Source organism: Marmota monax, unplaced genomic scaffold, assembly GCF_021218885.2.
Source record: "Marmota monax isolate L192 unplaced genomic scaffold, Marmota_monax_Labrador192_F-V1.1 WCK01_AAM20220418_F8-fsc00120, whole genome shotgun sequence".
NCBI classification, from domain to species: Eukaryota; Metazoa; Chordata; class Mammalia; order Rodentia; family Sciuridae; genus Marmota; species Marmota monax.
Window position 1 is genome coordinate 3,499,687 of NW_026694424.1, and position 17,106 is coordinate 3,516,792.

Sequence of the window (17,106 nt, forward strand, 5' to 3'; positions counted from 1 at the left end):
AGCCACAAAGATAAATAAATTTTAATTAGATGTTTTAACATAAATTTTTAAAAATATTGTTCTCAGAGTGACCAGCCTGCAGGTAGGTGGTGAATTTGTAGTAGAAAGTTTGTCCATTGCAGAAGAAATGCAAAATTACTTGTATTTTCTTCCACTTCCTACTAGGAAAAGTCCACATAATCTCTAAGAACTGGGTTTAGTTCATGGACTAGAATGTGGGAAACAAATGGAAATCGACCAAAATAATTTCAAGCCCTAAAAGCTTTAATTAACACAGAAGATAGATATCAACATTGCTTTCTTAACCATAAAATGTTTTCACAAAATCAGAGCTTGCAGAGTTATTTATTTTTATGAGTTGTGCAGGTTGTTGTCATCCCCTGTCTCCTATGACACTGTGTATGCTTTAAGAGACTGGAGAAAAATTCACCGATTTCAGCCTTTGGTGTTACCAAAAGGAAATTTTGTCCATTGATTCCTCTGACGGCTGATGATTTTGTGGGCTGAAGAGACTCTAGTGATGTTTAGCTTTGGCCAGAAATGGCTCCTGAGACCAGAGTTCCTGCAGAACTAGCCAAGTGGACCAGGCATCCAGGGTCTAGTTCAGTTCCTGGGTTCAGAAACTAACTATGGACCCTTGAGCCAGTCACACAACATCCCATATCTGGGTCCCAGAGTCCTCATTCTCCCAAGTGAAAAAGTTGGATTACATCATACCCAATTTTTTTTTTAAATTTTTATTTTAAATTCCATGACCATATCTGCCAGCCTCTTCTTGGTCTTCCGACCCTTGTGATCTATGATGCTTCCCCTTTGTCACAAGATATTTTATCTGTCCCTGAACTGAGGGGCACAATGACACTTCCTGCAACTGAAATTAAACTAATACTAGTCTGTGCTTCCTGTTACAGGAGCCCTCTAAGAGATCTTTATTATAATCTATAAAAGTATTGGTCTCATTTCTTTTATGGAAAAAACAACCACAGACCATTTTTTTGCAGGCATTATTGGGCTAGAAACTTAGATGAATTAGTGATTCTCTTTTCCAGTGAATTATTTGGATCCCTTTTAAAAATTTCACCATACCATATATTTTATAACCCATGGTGGAGCTTGCAGCTTTTGTGGAATATTATGTGAATGTGCCCATGCTGTATTTATGCTCCAAGGGTTAGCAGTTGAAATTCAGGATAACTTCCAATCTATCTATCAAGAAATAAAAAATAATAATAAAATAATTTATTAATGGATTGGCCCTTAGAAAAAAAAATAGTGAAATAAATGGACAGCTTCTTCTCTCTGTTTTGCCTGGAAATAGCAGAGAAGAATCCACAGCTACCTCTTAGGCCAGGGCATAGTCATTTTATAAATATTTGGGTTCCTAATTGCTTGATGCAAGCCAAAAAGACAGTGGGGGGAGAGGACTACAGTTTGCTGGGGAAGAACACAAACGTTTATAAAGAATTTTCAATTCATAGTAAAAGTCCTATGACTTTTACTTTGTTTATAAAGAAATTTTAACTCTTTTCTTTCTGCCATTCCATGTGTATGTGTGTGTGTGTGTGTGTGTGTATTTTTTCCCTTGAGGCTAAAACCCATGATTCATGAAATATGGGCACTGACTCCTAAACCCTTTTCAAATCTAGATTGAAATGCATGTCTCAGTCTGTCTTTGGTGTCATAAAATATTAGTTTAATGTTTCAAAGAACAACACTTGACACATTGTTCTGTTTCAGTGGCACTAGTGCAGCTAGATTAAGTCAATCCTTGTCATCCCTTAGATTCCTGGGATGGGTACCCTCTCCTTTAATCTCTCCCTCTCATTTAGCAAAGATTGAGTTCTTGGCATGTACCAGGCCCTGAAGTGGGAATGGATATCCACAGGCAAGAAGGGTGAGGCTTCCATTGTAGGGAGCACACTGCTGGTTAGGGATCCTGGGCGTACAACTGTTTCAGTACAGGTGTCAAGTAAAACAGGGACAGTGCATCCTGTGCACAGTGGTAGATGGGAGAAGGAGCAGATGGTTGGTTTTATTTGTATCAGAGAAGAACATGTGCGAGAATCTGGATCTTGACGCATGATTAATAGCTCATCCTACAAATGTCCGGATGGAAGTTCCAGGATCTTCTCTGTTTTATGGTTTTAGCTCAGGTTTGCTAAGAAGACAGAATGGGCAGAATTTAGAGCAAGAGACAGCTTTCTGATCCAGATGACTTGGAGTAGAGTCATTTGCTGAAATAGGGACTGCAGGACAGAGCCAATTCAACCTGTGTCACCAGCTTGTTCATCATCAATTACTGAGCAAAAGACTACGCTCCATATGCAAGTGGGCCCTGCAGTCTCATTCTGAATCCAGCAGCGTGTCATCAGTGCTGCAGATCCAGTGCAAACATGCCCTGCCTCTCCAGCCTGGTGACTGTGGGCCTCGTGGAGCAGAGAGGCAGTTCACAGAAAGGACACCAAGTTTCTTTTGTGCACTCTCAAGAGAATCTCTGTGACCCTCAGGGCCTTCACTTATTTTGAAGGGGCTTCCCTTCACATGTGCTGCTGTCTGCCTCATGTGGGATGGCTTGCACCATCAGTATTTGGATATTAGCCAGTCTCTAGCATCAGGGTGGTGTGTGTGTGTGTGTGTGTGTGTGTGTGTGTTTTGTGGGAAGCTTCCGAATAATTCCTTGTCTTTACCAGGTTTCTCACACACATGATTGGACTGCCAGTGGTAATGATAAATCTGTTTGAGCCCCTGAGCTGTTAGATTTCATGATCAGCATCCGATTCTCAACCTGGTCCTATGACTTTTACTTTGTTCTAGACCATTCTGAGAGGAATCAAGGTCTTATCATTTATATATTTTTTTATTGGTTGTTCAAAACATTACAAAGCTCATGATATATCATCTTTCATACATCTGACCAATAGAAAAATCAATACTTCTTGAAAGTGCCTTTTATATGGACTATTTCTTCACATTATTTGCTTCTATATGAACAACATTGGACATAGTATCCATTAAAATCCCCGTATATTTTTAGCACATTGTGCTTCCCAGAGGCATAGAAATTCATGAAAACTTTGTTTTGTGAACCTGGTGACTTTTGTGATGACATATATTACCTGTCTATCTTCATCTAAGTTTTTTCTTGGGTGTTCTTATGTATTGATGTACAGATTCAGTCCATCAGGAAAAAAAAAATGAACATTCTGTATATATAGAAATAACTATGATTTCTGGTTACTTCTCCAAGATTCATATTAACAAGATATTTAAACTTGTGACATGTTGGGAAATAATGTTAGTAGAGCTAGTGTGTTTTATTACATTCTAGCAAAAATTCCAGCAGAGGGTACCATGGACCACAGACTAGTTTGTTTAATCCTTTGAAGCCACCATTCTATGGCCTTCACCAAAGAACAGAAATTTAGGAGTAAAAAGTTGGACCTGCCATACTGTATTTACAAAATATGGGATAGATTGTTTTTATGCTATGCAGTTGGCCCTCCCTAACTGTGGGTTCCATATCTTGGATTCAACTAACTCTGCATTAAAAATATTAAAAAAAAAAAAAGTAGGGCCTGTTGCTGAGATAAGCCCTGAGCTGTTCTAGCTCTCGGGATCAAACAGGACCCAAGTCTCCAGTATGGTTCTGGTCACACTCACTTCCCAGGAGGACACAAGGTTTATTTACAGGCTTCGAATATGACAGAGAGATAAGAATGTTGGCAAAGGAGAAAAGGTAAAATTAAGCCGGAAATCTTGGACAATTTTATAACCAAGAGCCTTTTCTGCCAGATACCTGCTGTGAGAGGGCTATGAGTTCTTTAGCCTTCCGAAGCACTGAGCCATGCACAGGGCTTTTCCTGGCTTCCTATGTGTTCCTCTGCCTTGTCCTGAGGGCCTGCATTTCCTGGGAAAGCTGAGGGTGGGGGTAGCTCACCCAGCAGACAGACAGAACTCTGGGCAGGCATCACAGCGCTACCCTCAGGTAAAGCGCCCTGCCCATTCTTTCCTTGGGGGGGGGGGGGCGGGGGGCGGGGAGGGCTGTTTCATTGGCATCTTCTGCATCTAACAGTGTCAATGACACACAAGGATATTGAAGATGGCACTAATTGTATAATTTGGCTCAAACTGCAGCCTCCGGGACTTAATCTACTTATGTTTTAAATGAGAATGGGGCAGGGGTTATCTATAAGGTCTCTTATGGTCAGTGTAGGTGGCTTTAACAAAATCTATAGCCTGAGTGGCTTAAGCAACAATTTCTCTTTCTTGTGGTTCTGCGAGCTGGGAAATACACCGTGTTGGCACAGTTGGTGTCTGATGAGGGCCTTTGTCTTTGCCTGCTGTCAGCTCCTGTCTTCTCATTGTGCCTTCATGTTGCCTTGGTGTGTGCACACACAGAAAGGGAGGGGGAGAGGCCTCTTTTATGTCTCGTCTTCTTTTTATAAGGGTATTTATCTCACCATGATGACCCCATCCTCATGACCTCACGTAACTCTGCTTACTTCCCAAAGGCCACCTCCAAATACTGTCACATTGGGGATTAAGGTTTCATCATGGGAATACCAGGGGAACACTGAGATAGTTAGTCCACATTGATCTCTTAGTTGGTCATTCTACAACTAGAAGAGACCGCCATACACTGGAAGTTTACCATGGATAAGACTGAGGTTCTCAGGGTTTATACTGAGACGAATTTGAGTCTGATTTTAGCACCTTTGTGATCTAAAAATGGTTAAATCTCTTTAGGTCTCAGTTTCCTCAAATTGTTCCCTGATAGTTATAGCATCTATTTGTAGAGTTGCTGTCTAGATTAAATGAAAATCAAGCATGTAAAACTCTTAGGACAGTTCTCGGAACAAATTTACCCCTGATGAAAATTTAGCTTATAATTTTTGAAAAATAATTACAGCTATCCCAACCAAGGCTGAGACTGGTGACACAAGGAATGGCAATGTTTGACTAGTGGTTTGATTGTTAATATAAGATAAAACTTATTTGACCATAAATTTTTCAACCTTTGTTCAGATGTTGAAGTAGACAGACAAATCAGGTGTGTGTGTGTGTGTGTGTGTTTGTGTGTGTGTTTGTGTGTATGTGTGCCTGTGTGTGTGTGTGTGCATGTGTATACCTACAGGTGTATGAGCAGGTGACCTTATGTACCTTGATCTTCACCTCATTTCTTTGGGTAATTAATTCTTACCTATTGGTAGAATTTCAAAACAAACACACCATTTAAAATTTTGAATATGTTTCACTTAAATCTTTTTTAAAAAAAATTTGTTATATATGACAGTGGGAATGCATTACAATTCATATTACACATATACAGCACAATTTTTCATATCTCTGATTGTATACAAAGTATATTCACACCCCACTCGTGTCTTCATAAATGTACTTAGGGAATGATGTCCATCTCATCATACCATCTTTTTTATCCTCCTGCCCCCTCCCTTCCCCTCCCACTTCTTTGCCCTATCTAGAGTTTGTCTAATCCTCCCATGTTCCCCTTCCCAACTCCACTAGGAATCACTTATACCTTTTTAAAATTTTATTAAAACCAGAAACTATTTAGGCCTGCTTTGTTTTTCAAGATTATTCCCTAAGAAAAATGTTCCTTTGCACACCAAACAGGATATGTTTCAGTTAAACACCAATCCCTCCCCTCTTGCGATACAGAAATACTCCAGGACTCTCCAGACCCCAAATTCCTATAAATCACACTTTGTGGACATCTGTGCCATTTAGTGTAGCTAGTATCTAAAATATTTTGCCTTTACATTTTACAGAAATTGTCATTTCTTTTCCCTGCAGACTTAGTGACTCAGATGACAAAGCAAATCCAATCCTATTCTCAGATGATCTGAAATGTCCAGGTGACAAATTCATTTGATTATCAGTAAGAAAGCATACTCGTATGTTTTTTAAAGGCTGGGTTTTCTAGGCACTCTGGGATTGAATACCCAGTGTCAAAAATAAAATAAAATAAAATAAAATAAAATAAAAACTAAAGGCTGGATTTTCAACATGGGAAATAGACTTGAATGAAGCCTTACCCCTAGATTTATCGTAATCATGTCCTCTCGTAACTGCTAGTATAAAAGGCATTTGCCACAACTCCAGAGCACAAAGAAGAAAGGGGTGAAATGCAGTGTAGAGGGTGGATGGAGTTCATTATATTTCTGGGAAATCTAAGCTTGCAGAGGGCAAGGAGTGATTCTCTGTGCCCATGAGAGCAAAATGAAATCTAAACATCACTCATAACTTAATGCGATTAAGAAGCTGCCTGTGGAGTTGGAAATTCAAGAGGACTGTGTGTGTCCTCAGGAGAACTTCAAGTAGTTTTCCTTGGTTAAATTCTATTCAGAATGTTCTAGAAAGAACTGTGGGGCTTGTGTCTGCACATTGGGTGGATTTATGCATATAGAAAAGAAATACCAGGAATAAATATAGTCCCAGTAAGTGAGTTTAAACTCTAGTAAACCACCTGATTCCTGGCCTTTCAAAAGAAATCAATAAAAAAGGAAGAGGATCCTGAGAAAGAGTAGTTTCTACTGGTGAAGCCACCCCCACCCCGCTTCTCACTGCACTTAGTCATAATCAACCTGTCTCAGTCTGTAAATGTCTCATGATTAGTGTGAATGAATATCCCTCACTGCATAGATTCACTATTGATTTTTAATTGATAATAGTGTCTTGTAGTTATATAGTACCATCTCAGAGGAAATCTGGGGGCTTTATAGTTGATGAATTCCAATTTATCTTAACACTCTCCTGCTGAATGTAAAAATTAGGTATTTCCAGTTGCTTTCAAAGGGGAAAAAGAGATCTAGCAAGGTTAAATTATGGCCATGGAGAATTTAGAAAGCTAATAGTAAAATCACCAACTAAAATCTAGTAGTCCTAACTCATGTTTCCTGAAAACCTCTGGTCAATTAGGTCAACATTGACTATTTCTTTGGAAAAAGAATTTGGTCAAAACAGTTTTCCAAAATTGTTATGATTGACAGCAGTTTATATCTGCTGTACCTGGCAGTGTTCAATAATTGGGCTGAATGGATTTTTGCTTATTAGATCATGTACAGTTTTTAGTCCTATGTTAATTTAATATGTTTGGAAGCTTTGAAGTCACATGTATCAGATTATCTTCTGGTAAAGGAGCAATGTAAAACTTGAATTCTGAGATTGGGTAGGTAAAATCCTGATATTTCAAGGTGTGGCTATCTCCGTCACCTCCCTGACATTATTTTAGCTGACCAAAACTTGCTCTCTCGAACAAAAACACAATTCAGACGCTCCTTGTATATATGGGAAGATCACTACCCTTTTTTCAATTAGCCATTCCTCTAGCCTTGGAGATATGGGACTGAGTTTTTCCTCCTTCCTCCATTACAGTTGCTACCCATTTTTCCTCTGAGTTCATTCCTTTGTCCCTCTGTACTCTGCTTACTGCTACTCCAGTCTTCATGTATAATACAACAGCCTCCTTTGTTTCCCCAAATTCCTCAATCCATTTCAGATTAATTTTCCTAATTATTTGTAATTTTTGAAATAATTGTAATTTTTGAATCCTACTGGCACAAAAATATACAGAATAATACTTGCAACATCTGTATCCAATCACTTTATTAAAAATTTGCAACATTTGGGATACAGTTGAAAGCCTTCCTTGAAGCCAGCTCTCAATCTTGTATCTTTCTCTTCCTTCCCATTATCATGAATTTAGTGCTTGTTTTTCTCATGTGTACATTTATACATTCACCATGTGTGTGTGTGTGTATGTGTGTGTGTGTGTCCAGAAAAAAGTAGAATCATTTCTTTCAGAAACTTTCATTTTCTCATCATGACTTTTATTATGGTTTTGAGACTGATCCATGTTTTTGGGTACAACTCTGTACCCTTTATTTCATTGCTGTCATTCATTGGATTCATGTTCTGCAATTGCTTGCCATTGTTTTCTTCAAATACAGATAATCACACAGTAATTTTTTTTTTTTTTTTTTTGGTACTGGAGATTGAACCCATGGATTCTTTACCTCTGAGCCACATCCCCAGCCCTTTTTTATATTTTAGTTTGAAACTGGGTCTTGCTGAGTTGCTTAGGACCTCCCTAAGTTGCTGAGGCTGGCTTTGAACTTGGATCCTCCTGCCTCAGCCTCCCAAGCCCTTGGGATTACAGGCGTGCACCTTATTCACATGCTCCCTTATTCACGTTTATGGAAGTTTCTCTGGGGCAGGTACCCAGGGCTCTGAATGCTAGGAGGTTGCAGTGCTCATTAGGTGGAGGATGGTGCTCCTCTCACAGGCCACACTCCCCCTAAAAACAGACTCTTAGTTGACCTCTCGACTGACTTTCAGTGGAATTTCAGTTTCCTCAAAGAGAAGAGACCTTCCCCACTTCTCTATCTGAAGGGACGGACGTTTGTTCCAGGTACTCCTTTTCTTCAAGAGGAGTCACAAGCTTGACAACTTTGGGGCTACATGCTGAACAGTAAATGTGCAAAAGTCAGGCTGTGTGCTGGGTGTGGAGAGGGCGGTAGGATGGTTCCACACACAATGAGCAGTATTGAACTCATGGGTCACTGGTTTGTGGTCCCTGAGATTCTCTTATGACCTTGTTCGTTATCCTGAAAGTCTGCCTCAGGAACATGTAGCCATCAGTCTCACTTCCCAGCAGCCAAGACCCAGGACTGTGGAGTCAGCCTGCCTGTGTTTGCCTCCCTGCTCCAACACTTCTGGTTGTGTGTGCTTGGGCAAGGCCCCCTGCATCCCTGGGCTTTGGTTCCCTTGCTTGTGAAGCGAGGGAAATGCTAGTGTTTCCTTCACAAGGCTGTGCAAGAACTAAATAGGATAATATACATAAAGCTCAACTAGCTGTTCAATAAACTTTTGTTGCATTGTTGAGGAAAGGACAAATAACAAAAAGGGTATACTGTGTCTACTGTGTGTGAGGCATTGTTTTAGACACTGGGGAGATGGTAGTGACCTTCGTAACTGTCTCTTTCCTAATTTGTCAGTTGGATGCAAGCCCCCTAACATATTGCGTGGCACACAATGGACACAATGTTGAATCAATAAACAAATTTAATGATTCTTCTAAAGAAATGTTAAGTGCCCAAGGTGTGTTCTCTTGCCTCAATGGAGCAAGTAAATTATACCCAGGGCTGCTTAACTCTACATGGTAGTTACTTTTCGAATATTGATTATTTCTGTCTGATATGGGTGGTAGCTTGTCAGGAGTCATAATATTGGCATAGTCAGAATATTGTATTTTGATGGGGATGAATAACACAGAATGGACTATTTCTTGAATCCCTCTTTTTAATACAAAGTAAGATTCCCAACTTTTGATCAGGACATCTTATTTTTTTCCCCCTTGGATTTCAGGTCTCATTGTCCATGAAGGAGCTGCAGTTTACAGAGTGTTTAAACGCTGGAGAGCTGTGAATTTGCACTGGGATGTGTTAAATTATGACAAAGCCACAGACATTGAAGAGAGCAGCCGGGGAGAGTCTTCCACGAGTAGGACTTTATGGTTGCCACTGACGGCTCTGCGGAGCAGAAACTTGGTCCACCCAACGCAGCTCACCTCGCCAAGGTTCCAGTGTGGCTACGTGCTCTTGCATCTCTTCAACCGGATGAGGCCCCAGGAGGATTTGTCAGAAGATAACAGCTCGGGAGAGGTTGTGATGAGAGTGACTTCAGTGTGACAAACACATTTGATGATGCAGTGCGGACCACCCTGCACATTTTGGAATGTAATTGCAATGAATGGAGAAACCATAGCACTTCTAAAAAACACACATCTATGAACTTTTTAAAATTTATGCTTTTTATATGAACATTTGAATTGCAAATACATTTTTCTGAAAAAAAAAGAGAGAGTCTTCTTGTTCTTTGTTTTCTGATTTGTCACATCTTTTATAAGTTAGTACTTGAAATCATTATACATATAATTTAACTCTATTGGGTTAAAAGAATGATGAAAGTTATCCTTAAGTCGAAACTATTTTTTCTTGCTTCTTTTAAATATATTTTTACCAAATTTCCTGCTGCACGTGTAATTTTTCTGACACAGTACGAATGGGGAAGCGGTTTAGAGTGCTGTGGGAAGACTCCCAAGTGCCCATCGAGGGTACAGAACAGGCGCTGCTGTGGCACTCAGGGCTGGGGCTCCTTGTGCCTCTTGCTGTTGGCAGGATTCAGTGCGGCTTTTTAATGTGATGAAAAACAACTGGTCGCCAGCAATGCAAGTTCTAGGAACGGCACAGAGAGCATCTCAAAAAATAAATAGGAGCAAAATAATATGGTTTTATTCCAGTTCATATTAAATGGCAAGGCTGACTAATTCCAATTCTCAAAGCTCCCCAGAACATTGCACCATATACGTGTTATAATAATACTAACTCAAAGATAATGCTGCCTCGCATTGGCACAGACCTTTAATAGACCCATCACAGTTAGTTCCATTAATTAGTGTCTTGAATTATCTGAGCACCATCTTAATTAGATTTTTCCTTTTGAAAAACCGTATGTATCTTCCTAATTATTTAAATATATTCCTATTACTTGGTCTAATGAAGTCCTAAAAAGTATGTTTGCCAGCTGTGAGAAGTCTTTCTCTAGATGACTCAATCAGTATTTTTTAAAATGAAAAAGAGGAAAAGATAAATGCAGCTATTGACTCCCCAGGAACAGGTTGCTAACTAGTGGTACCTGGGACTTTCCACCTTTGGATCTCCTATTGGAGGTAACTGGCACATTTTAATGGGTAGTGACAAGAGATGAGAGGGCAGATGGGCATACTTCCCTCAGAAACATGAGTTGAACATGCTGGCTGTTTGAAGCAATTAATTAGATTTTAAAATATATGAAATATAGGTGATGTACCATAATGCTTTATGTTCCATTTAGGTTGACAATAGAATAGGTAGAATTGTGATTCCCACATAGCAAATTCTCCCACTTCTTAAAAATATATTTTTCCAGTTGAAAATCTTTGTCACAGATGAGAAGGTATGAAAATTTGCAGAAAAGTGAAGAATGAATCACAAAGTCATGAAAGAATGAAATTCCAACATTAGTTAGAGGCACATCTAGATCTAGAGGGTGAGAATGTTGAGCATTCTGTTGCCAAACTGTGAGGGTTTTGCTTGTTTTAAGCTGATGTTAAATGAGTACAGTCCTGGTGGCTTCCTGGATGGTTTAATCATTAAGGCAAGTCATAACAGCTCATCATCTAATGGAGAATAATTCTAGCTACTACTGACAGTACAATATAGAGCATTGTTTTAAAAACACAGGTCTAAGAGGTTGGGGTTATGGCTCAGTGATAGAGCACTTGCCACGCATATGTGAGGCACTGGCTTCAATTCTTAGCACCACATATAAATAAATGAATAAAATAAATATTAAACAATATTAAAACACTGGACTAAGACTTTAGACACAAGTGCTACAGCATGTTACTATCCTGCCTTTGAATTAGTGTGCACCTTTGTATCCACATCAACTTACTTGAAAACAAGAAGGGGCAGAGGATGAGAATCCCTCTCTGCTGCATTGAATGGGGTGTAAGGTGGAGACCTCTGGATATGAGAGCTCCTAATAGAAAGGGCAACTGAATGGAAGCCTCCTTCCATCCAAGGACCTTGCCCTTTGGGTTTACCTTCTGTCTGTAACCTGTACACCCACTCACTGTCTCCATGGCTCCTACCTCCTAGAACACAAACACATGCATACCAGCACACAATTCAAATCAACACTGGAAGAAGAATCTAGCAGAATTTCCACTTAAAAAAAAAGGACCATTCCTGAAAAGATTGCATAGAAATTCAAGTGTGGGCACGTGCATTTAGAAAATTGAGCTCATTGCTATAAAATAATTAAAAATGTTGATAACATGCTATATGATTTATGATGATATAAACTATTATCTTTTCAACTATTAATGTCATAATTCAAACTCAAGCTGCCTTCAATGCCAAGAACATTTATGATAAGGAAATGAGTTGGAAATTATTATTTTCAAATCTTTTCCAATATTATAAAAATTTAGAAAATGCACTCAGCCTGTTTTGAATCATTCATTTCCAATCTAAGAAATTTATGGAGCACCTTCTATGTGCCAGATGGATAGCAGAGGAGCCTTAGTGTGTGGAGACATCCTGCAGTGCATCCTACATGTTGGTGAGCTAAGGGGCAGATCAGAGAGGTAATGAATTGTCCCTGTGGGGCATCTGGGGAAGGTGTCACTGGGGGGGCTGATGTTAGTAAACATTTGCAAATCAGCAAAGGAGTGATGGACATTCTGGGGGAAAGAGAGGCATATTCCAGCAATGGAAGGATCTTTAGTGGGAAAGCCCTGGGTACAGGAGGGAACAGGATCCCAGTCTATAGGGTCGGTAGGTATCTGGGACTGAATCCCACAGGGAACCCTGGAAAAATGGTGTGCTGCAGCTTGTGGTAAGGTTTGGCCGTGTCATTCCTGGGGGATGGATGTTCTGTCTCCATCAACAGCTGTAGACTCAAAAATGCAGTAGAAAATCGGGGCATCAGATGGGACACACTTCCTTCCTTCTTTCTCCTGAGGAGATAGCAGAACCCATAATTCCAAGTAGGAAAGCACATCAGAGATCCTATGAAGCAGAGGGTAATTTCTTCATTAAAAATTCCACCACTTTCCAGAGTAAATAATTTTTTTTAATCTGATTTAGCTTCAATATAATCTTTTTATTTTGTATTCTCTACATCCCACTGAAAACATGCCCAGTTAACCAAGTTCTGTCTCTTGCTTTTGCTTCAGCCCAGGTAGGACTGAGTCTCTTTTCTATTTTTCCCCTGTAGGTTAGTGATGTTAGAAAGGACTATTGTTTTTGCTGATATGTGAATGCTCCTTCCTCCCTTTTCTTTGGAGTAAAATAGCAAAATATGCTTTGCTGCTCCAAGTTATATAAAAGCTGTCATCCAGCTACTAAACATAGGTCATGTTTTGTCCATATTTTCCTGTATAGTTTATTTTCTTTACTCACATTTTAATGACAGCAATTTACAAATGCCTTATTTTGCCCAGCCAGCCGGGCAGCGGCAGCCTGACCCATTAAACTTTTCTTTCCAAGTTCATTCTGTCTCAAACTAAGTTATGGTAAAGTTTGATGTTGTTCTCCCTATATAATAAATATTATAATAACATTATGCCATATAAAAGGTGTGTTTTATAATGTTAGGTAATTTATATTGTATAATTTTATGTTATTTATTTTCATAAAACAACTGAATGTCTCATGCACTAAATAATAATCGCTTAAAGATCTTAAAAAGATACTTAAATTAGCTTAGTTCCAGTTTTCTAATTCAGAAAAAAATGTTCCCATCCTGTGTGTCTCATGCAGAGCTGCAGCAAATGCTGTCATTTACAGTGAAGCACTGAGCTCTGGACCACAGTGGTACCTGGGACTAATTCATTACCATCATCAGGTACCATTTTCCACATTGTGAATTTATCTTGCTAATTAACCAAGGAGTTTAAAATTGTCATAAGGCATTTTCCCCTAGAAAACTCAGGATACGAGGAGCCAATGAGAGAATGAAAATAATATGTGATTATCTATGAAGTTCTGGTGATATGCTCTTTTTAAAAATTATTATCAAAATAACCAAAGTTGTGGTTTAGGAGCATTCTTTAGTTGTGCTCTTTGCAGTGTGCTAACTGACCACACTGATCAAAACCTTGTTAGTGCCCCTCTCAGGACTCTTACTTCTCTTTGTCCCCATTGATTCTGGCTTAGACAAACAAGGTGGCATTACCCCCATTCATGCCATCGTGGAAACTGTTATCCAGGCACATAACAAAGCTCCTTGCTTATCCCTGTTTGGCACATTAATGAGGATTAGCTCCCAAAGGCAGTTGGGGAAGCTGCCCCAGGGAGGTGGCATGGGTGGAGGGGACAAGGCAAGTGGAGTAGCCCCAGTTTTCCTGGGAGGGAATAAGGGAAGGCTGCCTGGACACAGGAGAGGAGACACGCTCATTTTCAAACTCTATGGCCTCATGGAGGATGAAGAAAAGGTAGCAGGCATCTACAATCTCATCCTGTTGCCCACATGAGACTTTAAGAACACATGGAGAGGACAATTGACACCGAGGGTCAGGGACAGTTTTCTGTAGTATTTAACCTCTAAACCAAGCACCTGAAAAGCAGGAACTGACTGAAGAGAAAGAGGCAGAGTGTGCAGGAGAAGCAGGTATTGGGGGAGGAGCAGGACACGCTTACATATGAGGAGGAGGAAGAAAGAAAGAGAGGGTGGCTCAGAGCAGGAGGAGGTAGCAGATGACACATAACCACAAATTCCTGTGCCCACAAGGCAGCTATGAGCAGTAGATGTGAGTCCAGAAGTCAGGAGCATAGTCTGCTGGAAATGGACATGTCAAGAGGTCATTGAGAGCCTAGCCTGGGGGGAGTGGCGGGGAGGGTAACTGAGTGTGTGTCAAAATGGGGAGGAAAATGAAGGGGGTTAAATGTTTAGAAGCCAAGGGGAAAGACTGCTTCAAAAGGCAGGAAGATGTTGCTTAAAGGTAGCTCCGGGCCAGGAAGCAGCCAGGGTTTTAGCAGCCAGACCCCTTGGTGCTCTGGGCAGAAGCAGCTCCAGGGGCGCTTCAGGTGGAGGAGAAGCAATGATCTAATAGTGAGTGACAGTGCAAAGGAGGCTGGCTTTGCAGGTTTCTTCTCCTCCTCCTTTTCCCTTTTTATTCCTTTTGTTTTTCTCTTCTTCTTTTCAAGACACGAGCTCCTTAAGCATGTATAAATGGTGTTGGAAAGGAGCTGGGTGAGTTGGGGGTTCAATTGAGAAACTGAGAATGTGAACAACTAAGTGATCCTCAAGGATGCTCCCCGAAGAGGGCAGAGAGTCTGGGGTCCAGAGCCATGTACAGTGTTTGACCTTCAGTTTCAATCAGAGGGGAAGAAGGAAAGTGTGGGGAGGGTGTCAGGTAAGTATGTAGCTTGGTGTAAGAGGTTGGAGTGCCTCTGCCTGGTGGTTTCTGTGTTCTCTTTGAAATAGGAAAGAAGACGCCTCAGATCCAATTTATCCAAAATAGAGCTCTTTGTTTCTCCTTCTCATCATACAGTTGGTTGCCTAGGCTAGAATTTTGTGTCATCCCTAAATCTCCGTTCCTTTGTACCCACACTCAATCCACTAGTGAATTCCATCAATTTATCCCTTAATATTTTTCCCCACATCTAATTACTGGACATGACCTTTCTTGCTGGTATAAATCTCTCATGGGAACTATCACAATTGCTGCCTAAATCTAGTTGTACTGAGTTGAATTGTGTGCCCTGCCCCCAAAATTAATGACCACCTGGAACCTAGTTATGTGAACTTGGTTGGGAATAGGGCTTCGCATATGTAATTAGTTAAGAGGGGGCAGATGGGTCCTCAACCCTATGACTAAGGCCACTATAAGAAACTACACCAGACACAGGCACATAAGGAAGGGCATCAGGTAACGATGAAGGCAGAAGGTTGGGGTGACACAGCAGCAAGCAGAGGGCACCAGGACAATTGGCAGCCACCAGGGGACTATCAGAAGTGAAGAAGAGGTGGAAGGGATACTGTTCATGGGCTTCAGAGGGAACATGGCCTTGCTGGCACCTCAGTTTTGGACTTTTGGCCTCCGGAAGAATGACAGACTAAATTTGGGTTGTTTTACACCAGTAGCTTTTGGCACTGTGTTATGGGGGCTCCAGGAAATGAGCTTTCTCCTCCTAATCCCAGCCCAGCAGAGCAGCAGCAGTGCCCTTGCACAATGAAATTCAGATCTTGCCACTGTTCCACTCAGACACCCTCTGATGAGGTCCCATCTCACCCAGAATGAAGCCAATGTCCTTGCAAAGTCCCACGAGGTCCTAGGGACCTGCCGCTGGCTGCCCCTCTGCTGGCAGCCCCACCACTCTCTCCACTTGCTCGGCCTGGATCATGCTGGGTTTCAAACCCTGGAAGCACATCCCTGCTGCAGAGCTCTGGCTTCTCCCTCCACCCAGAACACTCTTGCCCACACGCCCTCATGACCCACCTTGCTTTCTTCCTGTTATGAGGTCCTCCCAGACCACAGGAAAAGGGCACCTTCCTCTCACTCTCTGCTTTACTTTCCTTGTAGAGTCTTTGACCACGACACAATATTTGCACATTTATTGATTCCTCTTTTCCTCCACCAGAGCATAAGCTCCATGAAAGCTGGGACCATATTTTGTTCGCTGCTAATTCTCTAGTCCCTAGAGAAAGGCCTGGTATAGACGGGGTTCTGAAAAAATATTTTTAAAAAATCAATAAATGAATTTTATAATAATAAGAGAGAAAATATTGGGCTGAGAATTGCTCGTTGAAAGTTTAAAAAGAAATGTGGCAGAAAAATGGGAAAGAAAAGAGACTGAGAAAGAAAAGTGCTACCTGGGACACTAAAGTGACAGGTGACTTTGATACTGCCAGTTACCTGTGACAGTTCTGCTCCACCACTGGTTATTGGAAATGAGTTCTGCGTCCTCACGTGTTGAGGTTGAACATTAGAGAAGCAGGTCGAGGCAAGCATATAAAGCAGGGTTTATTTAAAGAAGGGGTAACACAGACTTCTGCTGGGAGGGAGAAGGGGGCTGTCGCTGGTATCCTGGTATCCAAGAAGGGAGGTGTTCGACCTTTGTATATGTCCTAGGCTTCCTTTGTTCTCCTGCTCTCTTCCCCTTATCTTTCTCTTTCCTGCTTATGATGATGCTCCGTGGGATGGCCAAAAGGTAAGAAGCAGATGGATGGGGAAGGGCCGGATGGAGCAGCCCAGGACACATTAATTAACAACTTTATAGGGACAGGCAATTCCTGGGACAGTTACTTTAGCTACAGGTTGGAGCCAGGGCAGGTTATCTTGATAGGGTAGAGGAAGGGCTCTGAAGGCATTAACATTTCAATTCCTCCATTCTCTGGATCTGACCCTTCCTGTCTGCCTGTCTAATTCTGGCTTCAATGTCAGTAGCTGGGAATTTGCAGCATCACTCCTGTGAGCTTCTCTGCACTTGGGATTAAGCATAAAGGCTTACAAAAAGCAGGTTACATTATATA

The 17,106-nt window shown here is 41.0% G+C and overlaps 1 protein-coding gene across 1 annotated transcript in view; it reads left to right on the forward strand.

The window, feature by feature from the left end:
• Marchf11 (membrane associated ring-CH-type finger 11) overlaps positions 1-9,910 on the forward strand; it is a 113,518-nt gene extending 103,608 nt beyond the window's left edge. The window contains exon 4 of the mRNA XM_046468310.2: positions 9,388-9,910. Within this exon, the coding sequence (XP_046324266.1) occupies positions 9,388-9,710 (323 nt within the window). The 3' untranslated portion in view covers positions 9,711-9,910. The remainder of the gene's footprint in view (positions 1-9,387) is intronic.
• The last annotated feature ends 7,196 nt before the right edge of the window (positions 9,911-17,106 follow it).